At 38.1% G+C, this 24,354-nt stretch overlaps 1 protein-coding gene across 2 annotated transcripts; it reads right to left on the reverse strand.

Annotated features, from left to right (window-relative positions):
- Positions 1-427: 427 nt before the first annotated feature.
- Positions 428-11,248, reverse strand: NDUFB6 (NADH:ubiquinone oxidoreductase subunit B6). 2 transcript variants are annotated; one of them, XM_060155192.1, is made up of 4 exons: positions 10,934-11,239; positions 8,911-9,003; positions 4,027-4,071; positions 428-608 (listed from the first exon to the last, which is right to left on the reverse strand). In XM_060155192.1, exons 1-4 carry the CDS (start codon positions 11,111-11,113, stop codon positions 540-542), a joined length of 387 nt encoding a protein of 128 aa, XP_060011175.1. In that variant the 5' UTR covers positions 11,114-11,239; the 3' UTR covers positions 428-539. The 2 variants fall into 2 exon arrangements, with proteins under 2 accessions (XP_060011175.1, XP_060011176.1); XM_060155193.1 differs by lacking the exon at positions 8,911-9,003 and having other exon boundaries at positions 10,934-11,248.
- Positions 11,249-24,354: the final 13,106 nt, after the last annotated feature.

Consider the following 24,354-nt stretch of genomic DNA (forward strand, 5'->3'; position numbering starts at 1 on the left):
GTCCTTTATAATAACCACTAATATGCTACTTTTTCATATACTTAGAGATTTGTCTTTTATGTTCCCACATAACAAAGCAACCTACATCTAGGCCTTTTAATCTAAAGTTTCTAAAATACTTCTTTTGAAATGCTTCAGAAAGGCTTTAAAAGTGTGTGGAACTTCTGTTCTTTTATTTGTTTATTGCAACATTTCATTACATTGTATACCTTCACATCACAGTAGATTAAGTACTGTTTAAGAAAAAACTATCATGTGACTAAATAATTTTCTACATGCTGTTTTCCAAATTAAAAATGGCCAGAAAAAGTAGGTGATTGCCCATACCATTTTTTTAGCATGTCCAGTTTTTACTTATTGTTAGATAAGTCATAGAGTCTCAAATTGTACAGAGGGAATCATACAGTTTGGGAAGAAACAGACAACACACATCTGAGTAAACTTTATTAAAGTTACTTTTCCAGGAAATATATTCAGTAAGTGTGGTAATGTAGCAACAAACTTGGGCTCAAACATCTTTGAAATTTTAAAAGTAATCTTCAGTGATGTTGATCAGGAAATTCTTTCATTGGTGGGATTACTTCTCCAGTTTCCAGAATTGTATCACCCTAGAAAAACAAAGATGCATTAGTGAAAAATCTTGTCTGCAGAGGTGATAGTTCCATTTGGTCAGTTCTATTTGGTCATCTGGAAAATCTAGTTCACTTCTGGCATTCACACTTTAAAGGGACAGAGGCAAAATAGAAGCTGTCTAAAGATGAGCAACCAGTATTCAAAATCTTAAGGTGTAAGGGAGAGAATAGGGAAAGTTTCACTCAAAAATGACTAGAAAGGACATGAAAGTTGTCTTTACAAAGTGATAAAAGGATAATCTTTATTTGCTTGGCCCCAAGAAATAGAAGCCCTAGAAAGCTGCAGGTAAACATCTTCAATATAAGGCGGTAATGTATTCCCAGCAACTGAATGTGTTAGGCAGTCACCAGTTTACCGTTTGGCTCAGAATGGATATTAGAAACAGAATGCAAACTTTCCTTGGACAGCTGGTTCGGGTGTCTTTCCAAACCTAGATGCAGTGTGTATGGCAGAATGGGCATGGACTTTAAAGCCAGAACCAAGTAGTGTGAATCCTGGAACCCTCCACTGACAAGCTGTATAATCTTAGGCAAAGTACTTAGCTTTAATTTCAGCTCTCTGTTTAAGACAGCAGGTTCCATCAGCCTGATAGTCCATGAGTTGACTTAGTAGAGTAGAATTATCCCCATCACCACCTACCATTCCTTGACCTGGTATGGCTCAGGACTGTATAAATTTGTATTATGTTTAAGCCATTATATACTTGGGGGAAAACTTGTTACCACAGCTAGCATTACCCTAACACAGAAATTAATAACTTGAAGTGGTACTAATGCTGCTGTAATAAAAATTGAACCACATGGCACTGGCTTAGCAGTGGGGCTACAAGGACACTGGCATTGGAGGCTATAAGATGGAAACAAAAGGCACTAATAACTTAGAAGCAGACTGTCTAATGAACTTGAGGTTCTAGGAGAAGTACCTGAAAAAACGTTACAGTATGTGTTTAACTACTAGTGGCTGCCTTAGTAATGTATTTTAAGAAACATAAGCTCAGGTAAGAAGTGGCTGATTTGAGAGGAGAAATAAAAATAAGAATCTAAAAATTCGGGACCTTGCAATATTAGAAAATCAGATTGATTGTTTCTGAATCTCTAAACAGTAACAACACTGAAAAGATTCTGAGAAACAGAAGCCCAATAAAACTCAGTAAACAGAGGGACCCAGCACCGTGGCAAAGATCAGACTGAAACAAAGGTAGCCCTTGAACTAGAGTGTGTTTCTGGTGGCTTCCACATAGCTGCCTCTCAACTGAGTTGAGAGAGGCAGTAGAATAAGGACAAAGAAATGAGACAACTATGTATAGAAACCACAGATACTGGCATGTGGGACTGACTAGAAGCAAAAAGATTAGACTCCTACCAAGTATTTTTCTTTCCATGCCTGCCAAATGTGAGAACTAGATGGTCAAACCAAACATACAGACAATAAAAGCCTATGACTGTTACTGATTAAAACAACCTGTGGCCCTCAACCTTCTGTGAGCAGAAGGTAGATTTTAAAGGCTGTACAACCCTAAGGAGGGCATACTTCCCAGTACTCATTTTAGATGTGGTCTAGGTTGATACTGGAAAAGAAAGAATCCCCCTAGACTGAGCCAGGGGCCAGGAAGAACAATGAACAAAGGTGTTTCTTCCAGAAGCAAAATCAGTTCCTGTTCAAGTAACTTCCCACACACAGGGGTTAGGAGGCTTTACAGTGTTTGACCACTGGGGTTTCAGAGCCAAGTGACTGCTATGCTGTCCAAATTCCATCGTTGAATAATGGGCGTGGTTGGGAGGCAAGGGATACAGTTTACTTGCCATTGATCCTCAAATCTCCAAGAGAAGAATCTCCAAGAATAACCCTGACGGATATTACTATACATCATCTGAAGATCTTAGGTTGCAGTGATGTAATGGGACCTTGGGGTTTCTCCCTAGGAAAGGGACTTGTGTTACGTGTGTGGGAAGAAGGAAGCAAAGAGCTATTTGTTGACTAGAAGGATACACTGTGGCAGAGACTCCAGGTATGGGAGGCTGAGAAACATAAAAAAGCACAAAGACATGTGGGATCATGAGAATGAGTTCTGGCCGACAGGACATGAAGAGAAGTGATGTAAGCTACTTCCAAGTTTAGACCTTAAAATCATCCCCTGAGACATCCAGCCCTCTCTTTCCCTATGATCTTGGAGCCTCATAGTCCCAATGGCCTCACTATAATTGTCTGACCTATGCTAGTCTGTGATGTCAATAGAAAATAAACTTTTGTTAAACCACTGAGATTTGGTGGTTTGTTTGTTACTATCTATCCTATTCTAAGGTATGTACAGATGAGCATTCTTCAGGTCTTCAAAGGGGCAGCTTCTCAAAGGTACAGAAACAGGAAAGAACCACAGTGGCAAAAAATACGGAAGTAGGAGAGATGCTATGGAATCACTATATGGTCTTCTAAAGAGAGTCCTCCTTCTTTTCCTTTGAACAGTAATGGCAAAATAAACAATAAACAAATGTATAAATGGAAGAATAAATAAATTACCTAACTTGTTGAAACCAACAAGATAATTGAGCCTACCTAGGCCCTGACACACATCAATTATACACAATGAAATACAGAAGAAATCCCCTACTATTTCCTAAAGCAGAATTCCAATTGGAAGAGTTAGCCAACTTTGGTAGTTCTCCCTAAAATTCCCTTCTGTTGCAGTCGTCAATGGATTACTGTGACCATGTCATTTGATAGAAGCAAGAATCTACATCAAGTTTTGTTTTCTAAAATTATATAACTTAGAGCTTGATGGTAGTTCATTATCTGTGACTAGAAATGGAACAAGAACATAACATGTATTTGACTCTGCTAAACAATAACCTCACAAACAGCTAGTAAGATACCAACAGACTAACATGTAATCTTTTAATGATGAAGACTTATTTTAAATTAGGATAATAGCCTACATATTCATAACATAAAATTTAAAGCACACATTGACAGATTATAAATTCACAGATGGAGACGTTACGGTCAAACTGCCATAGGAAATGATAGTTTGGAAATAATAACAGAGGAATTTAGTTGCTGTTACAATGCTCAGGTGTCTGCTCAGGCTAGTGCCCTAAGTCCTTAACCCTACGTGAAATGGCACCAGTGAAAAACTGTTCGTACCTTCAATTCACTTTAGGACTACAAAGGTCGCACAAGCTTTACAGCCAGGGTGAAAAGAAATGTGCCCACATCCCAGGTTCAACTGTAATTGCTACCTCACATTATTTCCTCCTCTTTTTTTTCTAAGAATATACAAAACAGGCACTTAAACTTTCAGTGAGAAGAAAGGAAAATTTTAGTCTAATGATCACTTGGGAAAGGAAAGAGAAATATAATAAACAGAAGAAAAATCAGAGATGTTTTAAGACTTACTGGGAATATTCTGGGCTTCCTTTCAACGATGGCATATGGTTTTGTCTGCAATAAAAGTAATGCTCTGTTAATTATAGTTTTAGAGTTTCTTCTAAAATAAAATAGATCATATCCCGATTTTTTTTTTCAGTAGAAACGCTGGCACCAATTTTTTTTCCTTTTTTTTCCTCATATCCCAAATTTTTAACTTAAGCCCCAAACTTTCACTAAGCTCCAGACTCATACATCCTATTATTTACTCAAGATCTCTACTTGATCAAACAGGCATTGCAAACTTAATCAGGTCCAACACTTAATGTCCCTCAGTGCCAAACTGTTCCCTATCTCTGTAAATGGCATTTTCACTCTCCTAGTTACGAAGGCCCAAAACCCTGACTCCTCAGCAGGAGGAGATTTTATCCTGAATCTTACTGCTTCTCACCACCTCTAGTACTACTACCCTTGTCCAAGCCTTTATCATATTTTCACCTACTAGTCTCCCAGCTTCCGCTCATGCCCTCCCTAAAGTCTATTCTCCACACTGCAGGCAGAGTAGAGTGATTTTTTTAAGATGCATCGCTCCTGTTACTCCTCTGCTCAAAGTTTCATGATACTTCCAAAAAAAAAGCCAAAGTCCTTGCTGTGATCTCTAAGAAACGATCTGGCCCTTGGCTACCTCTCTGATCCTCCCTCTCTCTCTCTCTCTCTCTCTGAACTGTAGCTGCAGTGGCTTCTTTGTATTAATACAATCAGTTAGGCCTGCTTGTGCCTCAGAGCCCTTATGCTTAATGATTCCTCTACGTGAAATGCTCTTCTCCTAAATACTTGCTTGGTCCAGATCCTCATTTCATTTGTGTTTTTCAAATAGCACTTCCTCAAAGAAGCTTAATAAAAATAGCAGTTCCTGTCACTCTCTAGTCTTTTACCCTTAGTTTTTCTTCTATAGACTTATCACCTCCTATAACATTATATACCTCTCTGCTTATCTGCTTATTGCCAGTCTCCCTAAACATTTCATGAAGACAGGAACTCAATCTGCCTTGTATATCCCTGTGTTAAGAACAGTGCCTTGCACATAGGAGGTGCTAAATAAATGTACTAATTAAGCATACACATCTGTACAAGATACCACACCAAAAAATTTAAAAGATTATTGGCATGATTTAAGACTCAGGCAAATTGGAGCCAAAAGCAGGAGAGAAACTCAGAATACAATGTGAGGACATTCAAATGTCTCTAAAAACTGTGGCCAGAGGCAAGAAGATACTGAAATGTCTTCAGAGAGAATGTTAAATTCAATTAAGCATAAAGGTGTTAGCTGAAGTAAACTGGGTGCAACAGTAGAGGATGCAGGCCTAACCAAACCAAGACAAAGAATAAGGTAAAAGAGAGGCTTTGGGACATCTACTGACATAAAACCTTTAACTACGTCCATCTGTGGCTCAGGAAAAATCACCTAGAAGTATGAATCCCTCAGGTAAGCAGCCATATTAATGTCCTGAATTGTCAACCCAGTAACTTCAGCTTGTTAAATTTTCTTCTCTTAGGAGATAAGTGTTTTTTTAATCCTAGAAATATTTAGTTAAATACAGATATGACAAGATAAATTAACCCAGGGTATAAACAGATGAATGTCAAATTTAATAAGTTCTGAAAACACTGGGACAATCCATATATTCTGATATAGAGTATCTGTAATGTTTAAGATAATCAGGCTATTAGAGATTCTAAAAGATTAGTTTTAGGATTCTAGTTAAAATGTGTAATTGATTTAGATGTATGATTTTTAAGTTTAAAAAGATTTTCCTTTTTAGGGTCATTAATATGTCCTATAAATACTTAAAAATAAAACTCAACTTAATTTGAGTTATTTCTACCTGAAAAAGTATCTTCTGGCTTCACTTTACTTTTTCATTCCTGTTATCTCTGCCCTAACCAGATTCTCATCAACTAATATCTACTAAACTGCAATAGCCTCCAGCTGATTTGCCTGATGTCAATACTTTCCTCCCTCCAATTCACCCTACATATCAAGGTTTTTTATGTTTAAATATATCACTTTATCAACTCACTCTCCTATTTAAAAATGGAAAGCTTCCCACTGCCTACCACGTAAAGTTCAACCTCCTCTGCCTAGCTTTCAGGACCTTCCATTTATTGGTTCCACCCTACTAAGCCAAGAGACTCGCAGTTCCAGGCAATCCTATCTTCGGTAAACAAGACCATGCTAACTACTAACTCCTTGTTTTTCTAACTGGAACAGATTTTCTCCTCCATACTTTTACCCAAATCATACCTATCTTCCAACTTTATTATAAACTCCTTGAAGTCAGGAATTTCATCTTATATATTCTTTCCACAGCAATAAAGGAAGACATACTAGGCATTCCATAGTTGACGATCAACAGAGGTAATCTTAGTAAAGAAAACAAAGGTGTTGTCAGCAATCAGAAATTTAAGGAACCCACACAGTCAACAGAGAACAAGTGACATAAGAGTGAATTTTCTGAGAACCCCACTTATTTGTTTCACTCTCCTTTCATCAGGCTACAGGAAAGCAAACCTCAACTGGATTAGCTACAATTTGTTACGCAGTCCCAAACTTTTTTTTTTACTGAATCACTTCATAGTGAATTGCTGACTGGTGTATTACTTTAGTGTGTACTTCCTACAAATAAGGACAATATTCTTAAAATAATCACAATACAGCCATCAGGATCAGAAAATTAACATTGATATATTAATACCTTCTATCTAGTCTGAAGAACCCATTCAAATTTTATCACTTGTCTCCATAACTGTTTGGAGTTATCAAAAAATCCCCCCTTATATAACCAGTTCTCCATCCATCGTGTAGGCTGTTTAAAGTTCTGACTGCCAATGCCATCTCTTTTTTTTTTTTTGACGAAGCAGATTGTGCCCATGAATCAAGTTCACATTTAATTGACAAGTCCCTTTAGTCTTCTTCAATCTGGAACAAATCTTCCATGGTTCTTTAACTTTCATGATCTTGACATTTTTGAAGGTAACAAGCCAATTATTATGCAGAAAAGTCCATCAATTAGATTCAGCTTATACATTTTTGGCAGGAACATCGCAAAACATATTGTTTTCTTCTTATTGCATCCTATCAAGTAGTACACAATTTCAGTCTGTCCCATTATTGGTAATGTAATTTAGATTTCTTGATTAAGATGATGTCTGCCAGGTTTCCTCCATTACAAAGTTACTCTTTGTAACAAATAAGTATGTTGAAGGTAGGAATTTGGGGATTAATGTTAGCACCTTTTGATGTTCCCTGGCTGAATAAAATATTACTATGATGATTCTCAAATGGTGACTTTTTTTGTCCATTTCTTATTTACTCTACTGTACAAAAAAAAAGCTTTCTCTTCTGTCCATTTATTAATTAATTTATATGAGCATGGACTCATGGATTTGCGTTTTATTTATCCAGCTGGCTCTCATCTATTACTATCATTTATTTTGCTGCTCAAATTTGTTCCAGTGGGAGTCTTTTCAAGCTGACTCTGTCCTTTTGATTCATCTCCATCATTCTTTGAACACACTTCTTTACTTTCTGGCACAAGCTCATCTTGTACTTTCCCTGCCCCGGCCCTGGAATCAGCCATTTCTCCAAGGAGCTCTGGATCCTTTCAGTGGAAAACTATATTTAGAAAGTAAGCCCAGCTGCTAGATGTGCTAGTTATTGATACCATGGGGTAGCAATGCTCACAGGCCCTATCAATGGACAGAGCTAGGTAAATCTGCATTTACAGCTATATTTATTTCTATATTTATCAATACATACTAAAAATCATGAGTCACACCAATACTTCCAATTCCATTCCAGTACCACAAGGTTTTCTCCCCGTATTCCATATGCATAACTCCCTTTTCTGACAATGAGAATTCAGGGTTCCAGTATCATCAACATATGTTCTCATTTGATCAACCTTCCTGTATATAACCAATCTCCTGTCATCTCCACCACCACACTCCAGTATAAATAACCTCCTCACCTCATTCGGTTTCTGATACTTTACTTTGGGTTGCCAACTCCATCACTGCCCCAAACCACACTCCTTCCTGATGTCTTCCTCCCCTCACTCAGGTTCCAATATCCTACACCAGGTTGCTGACACTGCTGCCCTCCAAACAGGTACACTCACCAATTCCCTGCCCCCTTACCCACTCAGCAACCCACTCAGGATTTAAGCCTCCTCACTGGGTACAAGAATGCCCTCCTCACTCTTTGGGTTACAAAACTCCATGCTGGGCAACTACCAACACTCTCCCTTCCATGCCACTCCCCAAAATGCACTCCTTCCTCACCCTGCCTGGGATTTAACACCCTACACCAGGGTATCCCTAGCCTTTAAAATATGGCAACAGACTCAATTCAATGCAAGATCTTTCAGTGAAAAAAATTCAAGCTTTTGGACATGCTGAATTCTAAAGAAAGTAAGTTGTGAAAAACCAGACAGAGCAAAGGAAAAGGAAATGATGACAAAGATAACCTTTATCTATTGTGAATTTTATCTTATACCAGATCTGTGCTCAAAAAAAAGGAGCAGAAATTATTTTCTCCCTTCCAACTCAGGACGCTGAGTTTGCACCAGTATTATTAGGTCAACTACATTTCTGATCATTTAAACATTGTTTCATGAGGAAATGCAATTCAAGTTGTAAACAACTAATTAAAGATCAACTTTTTGAAAAACCATACATTACCTAAGTTTCATTAAACCTTTTACCTAAAAGGATTCAAAGTAATTCAAAATCAGTTATAAGTGGCAGATTATTTCCACTAAGTAGAGCCGGGTAAGGCATTGCCACATAGGAAATAATTTTGTACAATATTAAAAATAAATTCTGAAAAATACATACTTAAAGCACACTTACATTCACATGATATTTCAGATAATAATGAATAATCCAGAAAGGGATCAGTACATGAGTAAAAGCAAAGATACTGTGTCGGTACGTCTTATAGATCTGGAGGAAAAAAAAATACACAAAATAGATATCTTATTTTTTATACATTTGTGGCAGAAAAAAAAAGCATCAGTGATATAAAAAATCACGATTATTGTAAAATCTCTAAATGCTACGTATTTCCATATAGTCTGTACACCAAATATTTTTACTAAACATAGTGCCTGCTAGGTGACACCTACAAAGTTCAAAGCAAAGGAGGCTTAAGAGAAGCAGCATTTTGCAAAACTATAGTACTGTATTTATAAATATGTTTTTTAAAAGACTTCTAAAAATATCCTTATTATAAGTTTGTTTAAGATAAAACATGGCATAAATAATGAAATAATTCTAATCAATTTAACCAGAGTAATCAGAACTACAGAATTTTCAGGTAAAGTCATTTCCCTAATTTATCAATTTCAGATATCCATAATAAACACCATTTGTATCATTCTACCTGTAGGACAGACAACCTTGAGTGCACTAATGCTGGAAAAAGAATGTTTTACATACTGGGATAAGGGTGTTCCCAGCTCACTTTGAGGTGCCTTCAGACACAGTATTTTTAAAAAGAAAGGCAAAAGACATCTAAAAATGGAACTTTTCCATGGCAGCCAATTTGACTGAAACAGACCTATCCTGTCAGGGAAAAGACAATCTAGATTCTAAGTGTTGTAACAGATATGATTATGAAAGAAAAAGTTAACTCAAAGTAAGGTAAGACAGATTTCAATAAATGATTATTTACTTCCTTACATCACTGGCTGACGGGTGGGATGTCAACATTCAACCAGTGGCTGCCAAATCAGTTAAGTAATGCCAGAGACACAAAGGGTGAGAAGAGAGGAGAGTTCAATTAGAGTTTAATTTTACCATCATAAATAAGTATCTAATACCACTTTCTTAGAAAAATTTGCACCAGACTTTGTAGCACAATAAAATACACATGGATTTCAAAGTGAACTTCTTCAATTCCTAGCCCTGGGACCACAGGTAAATCACTGAATTCCTGCAGGTCTCCGTTTCCACATATTTAAAACGAGGATTAGGGATGGTTTCTACCTTATGGAAGTAAAAAAATAAATAAAGTAACACGTGTAAAACCCTCAGCAAAGTGCCAGGCACAAAGTAAGCACCGAAGTGTTCCTTATATTATTACCATTATTATTAGCCAAAGTTGCAAGGAATTCTGAGATACAGCATTCATCATTCATAATTGATGTGATTTAATTAACGACCTCAAGAAAATATCAGGAGACCCTGAAAATAAAGATAGCACTTGAGTGAGTGACTTTCTGCAAAGTCCAGGAATGGCATTCTTAAATGAAAGCGTGTGTTCAACGTACGTAGTAGCGGTTAAGAAAGGGGGCTCTTGAATATGACTCACTCAGCATACCAATAGGACCCCTTCTTTAATGGTCATTACATAGAGCTGTATTACCAGCTAGAGGCTCATTGTGCCTTCTGGTAGTCGAGTGCAGAGTTAGTTGGTCTCTATAATCTCAACCTCAAAAATCAGACAAGTGTCTTCAAATACTAAAATCATTGAATTTTAACTCCAGTGAATCCTTGGCCATCATTCTGAGGGAAGGTCTCCACAGTCAAAAGAGAAGCAAGCCTGCAGTGTCCTGTAAAACCCAGGCGAAGATTCGCCTCCTTCTCATCACATTTGACAGCCAAAGGACAAGACCATCCCGAAGCCATACAAGCTCCGGACTCTGACTCCTGACTCCCGACTCCCAGCCTATGATTCCTGGGACCAGTGAGCGTCCCAGCTAAACCTAAGTCTCGGTAGAATCTGATTCTCCCTTGGGGAACTACCGGAACTTTCGGGGGTGGAACGAGTCAGTCCCTAATGTGGCTACAGTGAGCAGGCGGCCCAGCAGCCAGGCCGGGGTCCGCGACGGGGCGGGAGTCAGGGTGGGAGTGGGGGAGGGCCGTCACTCACCACGTTCTTCCAGGAGGCCCCGTCCTGCAAAAACTTATTCCAGAATTGCTCCATAGGCCACATCCTCCGCGGGGGCAGCACCGGTTCCCGGGGGCTCAGCTCCTGATCCTTCAGCCATCGCCTTCTCAGCTCTCGCAGCTGCTGCAGCCGCAATTTCTCGTCGGACGTATACCCTGACATGTCGCCGCTGATACCAAGGCAGCAGGATACGGCGCGCCCCCGAACCAGGGTCTTGTCACTTACGCGCGCACTTGCACTGCAAAGCGACCTTGCTAGGACGCCAGGGAGCGGCGCGCCGTTAGGACGTCACTCTGGTCCTGCCTCCGAGCGGCTCCAATCTGCGCGTAGTGGCTGGGCATGCGCAAAGCCCTCCACACACCTTCCGGGTTTACTGGCCCAGATTACCAGTGGCGGCAGTGATACCTCAGTTACCGGATGAGGAGGAAAGTGATGAATGAGAGAAAGTATGAGAGCTCAGAGGACTAGAGGTTCTGATAAGGAAGAACTGGTGCGCTGGGAGTTGGAAGCGTGAGAATATGTGATTCAGTGAATGTGACTTCCAAATGCAAAATTCTTCCTTTGCCTCTCCCACCTTGCAAATCCTCTTCCCGTGACCTACAGAGTCTGTGGAGACCCGTTACATCTAAGTTTAAACCCCAGACTTGTCAGTGACTGGTAAGGTGACCTTGAGCAGCTGTCTCAGTCTGTTCTTCCATCTGTACTGCAGAAGTAAAAAGAGTCTCAATATCTAGCAGAATTATACACATTCACACTTTGAGCCAGCAATCCCACTTCTAGAACTCTATCCTAAAGATATCGTGGTAAAAGTATGTGCAAGACTATTCACTGCAGCACCATATGTAATAAAATACTGGAAATTGCTCCCAAAGTTCCTCAGTAAATGGCTACTTGAATAAATTATGGTAAAATAATGCAATGAAGTGCCCTATATACAACTGGAGTGAGCTCCTGAATACATATATTGTTAATTGAAAAAAGTTGTGGAAAGAAGTGTATATAGTATACTACCTTTCATCCAAAAAGGGGAGGGTGGTAGTAATACTAAATAAGTATATATATATACATATACTATATCTAGTAATACTATATATTTGCTTAAAGTTTAAAAATAACAAAGGAAAATTACTGATTTTTTTTAATGTTACTTGAGGAAGAGAGGAAGGCAGTAGGCTACAAGAGACAGAGATAGAACCTAAACTTCTCTGAATTTATAAAAAGCAGCCTTTAAAAATCAAAAGAAAAAATACATGGGTCTAACTGATCTGCTTGTTGGCATAATTTCAAAAACACACACCATTTCAGGTAACTTTAAACTATCAAATTACTGTACATCCATAGAGAGATATACCTCAAAGAAAAAAGAACTAAAAAAAAAAGAAAAGAAAGCAGTCAAAGTGTTTTAACTGATCATATGGTTGGTAGTGATGGTAGTGGTGCTATTGTTAATGTGACACTGAAAATAAACATTTATGCCGGGATTTTTTTTTTTTTTTTTTTGCGGTACGCGGGCCTCTCCCTGTTGTGGCCTCTCCCACTGCAGAGCACAGGCTCCGGACGCGCAGGCTCAGCGGCCATGGCTCACAGGCCCAGCCGCTCCGCGGCGTGTGGGATCTTCCCGGACCGGGGCACGAACCCGTGTCCCCTGCATCGGCAGGCGGACTCTCAACCACTGCGCCACCAGGGAAGCCCTATGCTGGGACTTTTGTTGTGGGAGAAAGGAGATACAAATGTAAATTGTATGAGTTTAAGTAAAAACTCTGTAGTCCTAAATTTGGACAGGAATAAACAGTATTAACTCATGATGTATTTTATCTTTAAATAAATATATAATTTTATCTTAACTCTGCCTATGAAATGGCCTAAAAACTATGGCCAACCTAGTAACCATGAACATCTTTAGCTCCTAGATTGTGATCTCTAAATACCATTTTCCATTAAAAGGAACCAAGACTCCTTGGAGCAGCAGTTCTCAAAACATTTTGCTCCCCAAATCTCTTTAAATTCCTAAAATTGTTGAGGGCCCAAAGAGTTTTTATTTATATGGGCTATATCTATTGATGTTGACTGAATTAAAAATCAAAACATTTCAAAATAACAAAGTATCTATTAACAAAAATTAGTGAGAAGAGTACAATTGTTTTACATTTTTGTGAATCTATTTAATGTCTGGCTTAATAAATGACAGCAGAATTCTTAGAACTGCTTCTGCATTCAATCATAATATCGCACATCATGTAACCTTTGGGAAACTCTGTATATATCTGTGAGAAAATGAAAGTTTAAAAGGGCAACTAGCCCTTAGTATTAATATGAAAATAATTTTGACCTCACAAACCCCATGAAAGGATCACAGGGACTCCCAGGGGCTCCCAGATCACACTGTGAGAACCATAACCTTGGAGAAATAGCTAATTTCAGGTTCGAGTTAAGAAATATAAAATAAGCCTGGAACAGCTTGTCTTAGCAGAAAGCAGGGAAGTTTTTAAAGACTAGTAGGGTCATGTCAAAAAGATTCAGGAGAGAACTTCAATAGACTTACGTTGGTCAATAAGTATAGTGACTTCAGTGGAATGAAAAATATCAAATACATTCACATACATAATTTCATGATTTTTTAAAAACTTATTGATCACTTCTTGATAGTATTAGGGAACCAACTCATTATTTTGAAAACTGATAAGTACAGGAAAAATCAAGCATTTTTCTGTCCTCTTTATATCTTAAAGTAACATCTTAAAGTAACAAAATAGTTGATGAGGGGAAATTTATTCAAAGGAACATAAAAACCTAATAAAAGAAGAATGGATGCAGTTAGAATATCACTGTTTTGCAACCGTTGGTTTATTAATCAATCAATGCCCCTGATTATCTGGAGGTTGACATCCCAAAAAGAGAGCAACTGCGCCTCCTGGTGGAAGACTGCCTCACTGCCTTGTGAAGTAGCCTTGCCAAACAAAAAATTGAACTTGAATCTGATCAAGTTTCTCAATCTAACCACTCACTTAAAGGAAATATAGGGGAGAGAGAAACTCCTTATATGACACCAAAATGATACATTCAGACAAATCTATATTGTAGAAACTTTAGACACGCAGCTTAGTTTCTTAAACAAAAATATATGGAGGGGAAAGAGAGAGAGAGAACCTATAGATTAGGAGAAAAAACTTAATAAGAAAACAAACAACCCAATTTAAAAATTGGCCAAAGACCTTAACAGACACCTCACCAAAGGAGATATACAGATGGCAAGTAGGCATATGAAAAGATGCTCCACGTCATATGTCATCAGGGAAATGCAAATTAAAACAATGAAATACCACTACACACCTATTAGAATGGCCAAAATTTGGAACACTGACAACATCAAATGCTGTGGGAGAGGGATGTGAAGGAACAAGAACTCTCATTCACTGCTGGTGGGAATGCAAAATGGCACAGCTACTTTGGAAGACTGTTTGGAGTCTTCTTCCAAAATGAAACATTCCCTTATAATAAAAGCCAACAATTTTGTGCTTTGGTATTTACCCAAAGGAGTTGAAAACTTACATCAACAAAAAAACATGCACACAAATATTTACAGTAACTTTATTCATAATTGCCAAACTTGAAAGCAACGAAGATGTCCTCCAGTAGGTGAATGGTTAAATAAACTGTGGTACATCCAGACAATGGCATATTATTTAGTGACAAAAAGAACTGAGCTCTCAAGCCTTGAAAATACACGGAGGACTCTTAATTTCATATAGCTAAGTGAAAGAAGCAAAGCTGAGAAGGCTACATACTGTATGATTCCAACTCTATGACATTCTCTAAAAAACAAAACTATGGAGACAATAAAAGATTAGCGGTTGCCAAGGGGGTGGTGGGGACACCAACAGGCAGAGCACAGAGGATTTTTAGGGCAGTGAAAATATTCTGTATGATACTATTATAACAATGGATATGTTATTATACATTTGTCCAAACCCATTGAATTCACAACACCAAGAGTGAACACTATGGACTTTGGGTGATTATGATGTGTCGACATAGGTTCATCCTTGTTTAAAAAAAAAGTACTATTCTGGTGAGTGGTGTTGGTAATGGGGGAGGCTACGCATGTGTGAGAACAGGGGATATGTGGGAAATCTCTATACATTTCTCTCAATTTTATTGTAAACCTAAAACTGCTCTAAAAAAATTATTTTTTAAAAAAAGGAGACAATGAGAGAAATTTGAACACTACCTCAATCTTTTATGATATTAAGAAATTTCTGTTCATTTTTATGGGTGGTGATATTGTGGTTATATTTTTAAAGGGGAGTTCTTATCTGTTAGAGATACCTTCTAAAATACTTATGAAAGAGAGGGTATGACGCCTGCGATTTCTTCTAAACGATGGAAGGGGGAGGAAAGAAGTATGGCGAAAATAAAATTAGTAATGAGTGGTAATTCTTGAAGCCGACTGATAGGTAAGTAGGGGTTCATTATTCTCCTCTCATATACTATTTTGCATATGTCTGAAATTCTTCCAAATAAAAGAATTTTAAAGATTTATGCAGCTGACTTAGGTTAGGCTCTCAACTCTGTCATGATGAGATCCCTACTGAATACACTGTAATGGCCTATATGGGAAGAGAATCTAAAAGAGTGGATATATGTACATGTATAACAGATCCACTTTGCTGTACACCTGAAACTAACACAACATTGTAAATCAACTGTACCCCAATAAAAAATTTTTTTAAAAAAGAATTAAAGCCACAAACAACAACAGCAAAAAACAAGTGTAAGTCCCTGAGTGCTAATTATCTCCAGAAGGGCTGTGTTTAGGTCCGCAGTGAGGCATTTGAGAGCCCAAATAAGCGTTTCCATTGTGAGTAGAGTTAAAAGACCCCTAGCAGTTTCTTGAATCTGGGGCCTTCATGCTGACTTGCTCTGGAGCCCTACCACACTTTCCCCCACTTTCCACCATCACCACATTTAAAAAGGAAAACAAAGAAATGAAATCAACATTGTTTTGGAAAATATATTCCTATACCACTGGCTACTGCCTAACATATTTCCACCCCTTCCCATTTACCTATGGCTGTGAAATCCATCAAGATGAGTTTAAGAAAAATAAAGCACAATTGGGGAGCATGTCCAGCTCAACACACCTAGGAAATGGACTCACAAAATCAGACGGTTGGCAGCACCTGGATTAACTACTTGATATTCCCACAAGAGGTCACTCTAACTTTCTGAAAAATCATAAAATCAATTAAATTAGGTTTTATATAAGGTCTAATTAACCAGCACATAAAACTTGGAAAGAGCTAAGGCATGGTGGACAGGGAAAAGAAGGGGCCAGGGGATAAAGCGAGAAGTTGTCTTCTGTCAGTAAACTTACCTCTTCAACATTGGATCTGTCTAATAAGGGTCTATACTTCCAGCTATGTTTTTATAAGCCAGTTCAGTTTGACCCCTGCAAGAGTGCACTAGTTGGGGAAGAGATGAGATTGAGGCCATGGATTTCAGGTGATGTGGGACAGAAGGCTGAACTGTGTGCAGGACCTCCGCTCCCTCCCAACACGTACACACACACACACACACACACACACACACACGAGTCTGAGTCTGCCAGCAGGAATTGAGATGAGCGTTCCACATCAAAGTTCCCTTTCCTTCCTTCAGTCAAAATTTAAAAACCCTTGTGCTGTCTTCACTTTAAGTACTGCTTAAGGCTACTGTTGAAAAAATATTTAATTTCCCTACAAATTCCTTTATCTCCCAGTAAGATTCTTTCATCTTGTACTTCTGCTTTAAAGAAAAACACTGTATCATCCTACCATACAAGGCATCATTATTTCCAAAACGGCAAAGGGGAAAAGGATGCTTGCTTATGTTGGTCAGAAAAATCTGTGAAGCTGCTTAAGAGGGGGCATTCTCCTACAAATCCCTATTCTGAAGCTTTTTTTTTTTAAACCAATGTTTTAGGGGTGTACAGAAACTAATATAATGAGCAACTTCATGGTGAAGTTCATTACTAACAGAGGCAGAATATCACACACCGTGTGCCACAGATAAAGATCAGATCAGAAATAAATGAAAAAGAAATGAAGGAAACAATAGCAAAGATCAATAAAACTGAAAGCTGGTTCTTTGAGAAGATAAAAAAAATTAATAAACCATTAGCCAGACTCATCAAGAAAAAAAGGAAGAAGACTCAAATCAACAGAATTAAAAATGAAAAAGGAGAAGTAACAACCAACACTGCAGAAATACAAAAGATCATGAGAAATTACTGCAAGCAACTCTATGGCAATAAAATGGACAACCTGGAAGAAACGGACAAATTCTTAGAAAAGCACAACCTTCTGAGACTGAACCGGGAAGAAATAGAAAATATGAACAGACCAATCACAAGCACTGAAATTGAAACTGTGATTTAAAATCTTCCAACAAACAAAAGCCCAGAACCAGATAGTTTCACCGGCAAATTTTATCAAACATTTAGAGAAGAGCTAACACCTATCCTTCTCAAACTCTTCCAAAATATAGCAGAGGGAGGAACACTCCCAAACTCATTCTATAAGGCCACCATCACTGTGATACCAAAATCAGACAAAGATGTCACACAAAAAAAGAAAACTACAGGCCAATATCACTGATGAACATGGATGCAAAAATCCTCAACAAAATACTAGCAAACAGAATCCAACAGCACATTAAAAGGATCATACACCATGATCAAGTGGGGTTTATCCCGGAAATGAAGGATTCTTCAATATACGGAAATCAATCAATGTGATGCACCATATTAACAAGTTGAAGGATAAAAACCATATGATATTCTCAATAGATGCAGAAAAAGATTTTGACAAAATTCAACACCCATTTATGATAAAAAATCTCCAGAAAGTGGGCATAGAGGGAACCTACCTCAACATAATAAAGGCCATGTATGACAAATGCACAGCCAACATCATTCTCAATGGTGAAAAACTGAAACCATTTCCTCTAAGATCAGGAACAAGACAAGGTGTTCACTCTCATCACAATTATTCAACATAGTTTTGGAAGTTTTAGCCACAGCAATTAGAGAAGAAAAAGAAATAAAAGGAATCCAAATCAGAAAATAAGAAGTAAAACTGTCACTGTTTGTAGATGAGATGATACTATACATAGAGAATCCTAAAGATGCTTCCAGAAAACTTAGAGCTAATCAATTAATTTGGTAAAGTAGTAGGATACAAAATTAATGCACAGAAATCTCTTGTATTCCTATACACTAACAACAAACAATCTAAAAGTGAAATTAAGGAAACACTCCCATTTAACATTGCCTCAAAAGGAATAAAATACCTAGGAATAAACCAACCTAAGGAGACAAAAGACCAGTATGCAGAAAACTATAAGACACTGATGAAAGAAATTAAAGATGATACAAACAGATGGAGAGATATACCATGTTCTTGGATCGGAAGAATCCACATTGTGAAAATGACTGTACTACTCAAAGCAATGTACAGATTCAATGCAATCCCTGTCAAACTACCAATGGCAATTTTTACAAAACTAGAACAAAAAATTTTACATTTTGTATGGAAACACAAAAGATGCCGAATTGCCAAAGCAATCTTGAGAAGGAAAAATGGAGCTGGAGGAATCAGGCTCCCTGACTTTAGACTATACTACAAAGCTACAATAATCAAGACAGTATGGTACTGGCACAAAAACAGAAATATAGATCAATGGAACAGGATAGAAAGCCCAGAGATAAACCCACACACATATGGTCACCCTATCTTTGACAAAGGGGGCAAGAATATACAATGGATAAAAGACAGCCTCTTCAATAAGTGGTGCTGGGAAAAGTGGACAGCTACATGTAAAAGAATGAAATTAGAACACTTCCTAAAACCTAAACTTAAAGTGGATTAAAGACCTAAATGTAAGGCCAGACACTATAAAAATATTACAGGAAAACACAGGCAGAATACTCTATGACATAAATCACAGCAAGATCCTTTTTGACCCACCTCCTAGAGAAATGGAAATAAAAACAAAAATAAATGAATGGGACCTAATGAAACTTAAAAGTTTTTTCACAGCAAAGGAAACGATAAACAAGAGGAAAGGACAAACCTGAGAATATGAGAAAATATTTGCAAATGAAGCAACTGACAAAGGATTAATCTCCAAACTATACAAGCAGCTCATGCAGCTCAATATCAAAAAAACAAACAACCCAATCCAAAAATGGGTGGAAGAACTAAATAGACATTTCTCCAAAGAAGACACACAGATTGCCAACAAACACATGAAAAGATGCTCAACATCACTAACTATTAGAGAAATATAAATCAAAGCTACAATGAGGTATCACCTCACACAAGTCAGAATGGCCATCATCAAAAAATCTACAAACAATAAATGCTGGAGAGGGTGTGGAGAAAAGGGAACACTCTTGCACTGTTGGTGGGAATGTAAATTAATATAGCCACTATGGAGAACAGTATGGAGGTTCCTTAAAAAACTAAAAACAGAACTACCATATGACCCAGCAATACCACTACTGGGCAAATACCCTGAGAAAACCATAATTCAAAAATAGACATGTACTATAATGTTCATTGCAGCACTATTTACAGTAGCCAGGACATGGAAGCAACCTAAGTGTCCATCGACAGATGAATGGATAAAGAAGATGTGGCGCATATATATAATGGAATATTACTCAGCCATAAAAAGAAATGAAATTGAGTTATTTGTAGTGAGGTGGATGGACCTAGAGTCTGTCATACAGAGTGAAGTAAGTCAGAAAGAGAAAAACAAATACCGTATGCTAACAGATATATATGGAATCTAAAAAAAAAAAAAAAAAAAAAAGGTTCTGAAGAACCTAGTGGCAGGACAGGAATAAAGACCAGATGTAGAGAATGGACTTGAGGACACGGGAACAGGGAAGGATAAGCTGGGACGAAGTGAGGGAGTGGCATGGACATACATACACTACCAAATGTAAAATATATAGCTAGTGGGAAGCAGCCACATAGCACAGGGAGATCAGCTTGGTGCTTTGTGTCCACCTAGGGGGTGGGATATGGAGGGTGGGAGGTAGACGCAAGAGGGATGAGATATGGGGATATATGTATAGTTGATTCACTTTGTTATACAGCAGAAACTAACACACCATTGTAAAGCAATTATACTCCAATAAAGATGTTAAAAATAAATAAAGGACTCCTTGTGTGTTAAACGTGTGCCAAGTACTGCTTCCACTAGTGGCTCAGGTGAAGGGTTTTCCTATATCCCACTCTGCCCAGCCTGAATATACCTGGAACACCAATTACTATATGGAGTCAGGCACATAACCACATCTTGTAGGACATCTTGGAAAAGAGTTAACTGAGAATTTTAATTAGCCTGAAACAACACATGATAACATAAGTAAATGCCTCGTGGCTAAAGCTGACAAGCCCTGTTCCATTTCTCATACTGTAAACACTTCACACTGCAGTCACCATGTCTCAAGCTGTGGGGAGCATCTCTGTCCAAGCTTCATCATCTCTATCCACAGCCCGCCTTTCTGACCCCATCACCTCAAACCCTATCTGGAAGCACTCTGTGCTTCTCCTTCCAGCTGTTCTGCTAGATGTTTTCAGAACTCCTCAACCATGTGCTTACTCTGAAACCTGGAGAAGAGTCAGACTGCTCCCCAGTGTCTCTGAAGGAAATGTGGACCTTATTGCCCTTCTCTCACATCATCTTCTTTCTTTCCTCCATTGTTTCTTCTCTCCTGTATTTATCAGGGTAATCAACAAAAAATCCTCAAGTCTCATTGGCTTAAAATGATAAAAGCATATTTCATGTACATGTCACAGTTGTTATAGGTTGATCAGAGGGCAGGGGTAGGCTCCACACCGACATTGAAGTACTCAAGTTGATAAATGTTCCTGTTGTCCACGGGGGCAATGACACCCACCAGATGGCGATTGATAGGGAGACTAAAGAAACATGGAGGTTGGTGCAGGGTATCTTAAGAGTCAGGACTGGAAGGGCTGTATATCTTATCCATCCACATTCCATTTGCCAGAACTCAATCACAGGACCCCATTGAATTGCAGGGGATGCTGCGAAATGTAATTTAGCTAAGTTTCCAGGAACAGAACAAAATGTGTTTGGTGAACAAACCCTCCATCCCATTTGGTTAGGGAGAAATTTGTATATACCTCTCCTTAGGGGCCTGTTCTCTCCAGTCAGTCCAAGGAAACACCCTTTGACACCTCATACAATTCCAACAATGTGTTTGATCGTTCATCTGCAGTTACATTTGTAACAAAGGTCTTTATCACGTCATACACTGTCTTGTATAATTCTCAGACTGTCTCACATTTACATTCCTTAATTCTTCAATGAGATTTCCTGGTGGAAGGGGTGGAGGAGGTGGAGGGGTGGGGAGGCATGAGAGGAGGCTGGCTAGAAGGGGCTGTTTTTCATAGGAAGAGAAAAAAGTAAACAATTTAGAACTTTTAGAAACAATTGAATGTGTACCCAAAGATTATGATATCAAATTAATCAACACAGGAATTTGAGTGTAAAGATATTTATTTCTGAGCAGACTATTTATATAAGGAACAGTTAATTTGGATTTAGAGGCGTTACAAAGAATTTTTAAATTTTTATTTTGAGATTAAAAAATTTTTATTTTATTTAAAAAATTTGAATGTAAGATCTTAGAGGATGCACCCATTTTTTCATAGTTAGAGAATTCCACTAGATGGCCCTGTTTCAAAATATTACAAAGCTGGAGATGAACGGCTTCCTGATGAATTGTAACTCTCATACCTTTTCAAGTATTTAGGGCACTTCATTATCAATTGTAGCTGGTTTTCCTAAAATACTATTGATGTGGCAAATCTCATCTTTTAGTATGACATGTAAACTATTTTGGTGAAAGAATTTAGCCCAAAGTTTTCTTAACAGAGCGTATTTTGTTCTGAACAGATCATTTAAAATGAACAACCTGGCAACACTGAAATGACAACCTGTTCCCCAAAGTGCAGAATCAGCAGTGATGTCGGGAGAGTCCACAAAGCAGCCCAAGCTGTAAATTTCCTCTGCTCCAAGTGGATTTTAAAACCAATACAGATTCTACTCCTTTTTATTCCAGCTCTATTTTGAGACACACATTTCAAAATCCCTAAGGTTATTGTGCTATGTTATATGGATTCTGACAACTCCAAATAAGTCAAAACCATCCAATTAGAATATGCTCTGAAACTAAAATGGGATGATTATACTAAAAAGCTGCAAACCCAGTATTTAGCAACCAGAGCCTGGTAGTTGCCATTATAAGGCATCTCCAGAATTGCTGACGAGAGAGAACTAGTATCTCTTTTTTCTATCTGAGCATCCATTAAAACTGGTGTCCTTTGTATCAGGAGCTAGCTCTCAGTGCAAGAAATGAGTTCATCTGATTAAAAATAAAGAAAGTCAAGGAAATGGATAGTGGTCTTTGACTCTCTCCTTCCTGCCCTTCTCCAACCTTCAGTCTTGCTCAAAGGGACCAATGGTGGGGTCTCCTACCACTTCAGCTCTCATAATCCCTCTAACAAATCTAATAATAGCAACACTGGTTTGTTCCCAGAAACAAAGGAAGCCAAGACCAGAGCCTTCTTCCTCCCCTGCTACCATCCTTCAAAATGCTTCCTATACGTAAATGGTGCTGTCACACTACACTCAACATTACTAAACCATTCTAATATATATCCACAATTGTAGACAAGAAATCAGAGCAGTACATTCAGGTTAGAGTAATTTCCCACCAGTACTGCAGTCATCTGAGTTATTTTAGACATTATATTGAAAACATTTCCCATCCTGGTTCTTCCAAACTTATGGCAGTCATATATATCCTTAACCATTAAATTCTAGACCACAAAAAATCCACATTTGTGTGTCCAGAGAGTTGAAGGATTAAGTTTGGCCAAGCTAATGTGTATGTAATTCCACCTCTGGCCACAATGAAGTAACAGGTACTGGATTTACCTTTCTGCCTTAAACAGAAAATCAGACAACAAAAGTAATGGTTTTCAGACATTGGACACTAGGCAACATAGGACTATAATCCCCAAGAGAAGGGAAATGAATGAGGCGAGCACTACAATTGCTCCAGTTTTCTGCCTGGAAGAAGTTTCTACGTTGTACAACACAAAATGATAATCCAGAGTGCAGCAGTCTCACTGAGTTGAGGAGATAGAGATTGAAGTCTGCGGAGGCCAAGGCAGCTGGATTTTCCTTCCAAGAGGAGGGGGCTAGCGGAGAGAGAGCTCTGAAGTCTTCAGCTGGGTAATGATTTATGCATGTGTGAGGGAAAGAAACCCAAGGAAGCCATACACCAAACAGTGCCTGCAGCTCACACAGTTCATGTTCCCTACCAGCAACAGTGAAAACATCTCAGAATACAAGAGACATCAGGTAATGACCTGAGGAGCGTATTGCCTTCTTGGTAGTAGGGCTACTCTGGATTCATCCTAACAAAGCTTTAAAGCAAGCCTTGAAACAATCCAACTAATTCCAAGTAACATAATTATATATCAGGAAAAAAGTCCAACACTACGTAAGGCACACAACAAAATGCATCATCCAACAAAGTAAACAACATGATGTACAGAATTCAATTTTTTAAAAAAATCACCAGGCATGCAAAGGAGCAGAAAAACTAAGATCTATAATGGGGGGAAAAATAAGTTTCATCACCAGAGCCAAAAATGACAAAAGTGGAATTAGCAGAGAAGGATGTTTTAAAAAGCTATTGTAAAAATGCTCCATATATTAAAGAAGGTAGAAGAAAGTTAAGAATGAACAGGAGGAGACTGAAAGATATAAATAAAGAACCACAGAATTTCTAGAAAATAAGACAACAATCGGTGAAATGAAAAATACAATGGATGACATTAGCAACAGCTTAAACATTGTAGAATAAAAGATCAGTGAACTTGAAATACAGTAATAGAAACTGTCTTAAATGAATAACACAGAGAGAAAAATACGGAAAGAAATAAACAGAGCATCAGTGTCCTGGGAGACAATATCAATATGTGAAACTGGAGTCCCACATAAACTGTAACAGTATAAACACAAAGACACAGATAGATTAAAAGTAAAAGGATAGAAAAGATAAACCATGAAGACACCAGTATTTTCAGACAAAGTACATTTCAGAACAAGGAATAATATCTGGAACAAAGAGAGACATTTGATAATGACAAATGTGTATGTACCTAATAACAGAGCTTCAAATACATCAAGAAAATATTCATAGAAGTGGAAGAGGGACTTCCCTGGTGGTCCAGTGGTAAAGAATCCGCCTTCCAATGCAGGGGACGTGGGTTCAATCCCTGGTCAGGGAACTAAGATCCCACATGCTGCCG

The sequence above is a fragment of the Lagenorhynchus albirostris genome, chromosome 7 (assembly GCF_949774975.1).
Source record: "Lagenorhynchus albirostris chromosome 7, mLagAlb1.1, whole genome shotgun sequence".
In the NCBI taxonomy this organism is placed as follows: Eukaryota; Metazoa; Chordata; class Mammalia; order Artiodactyla; family Delphinidae; genus Lagenorhynchus; species Lagenorhynchus albirostris.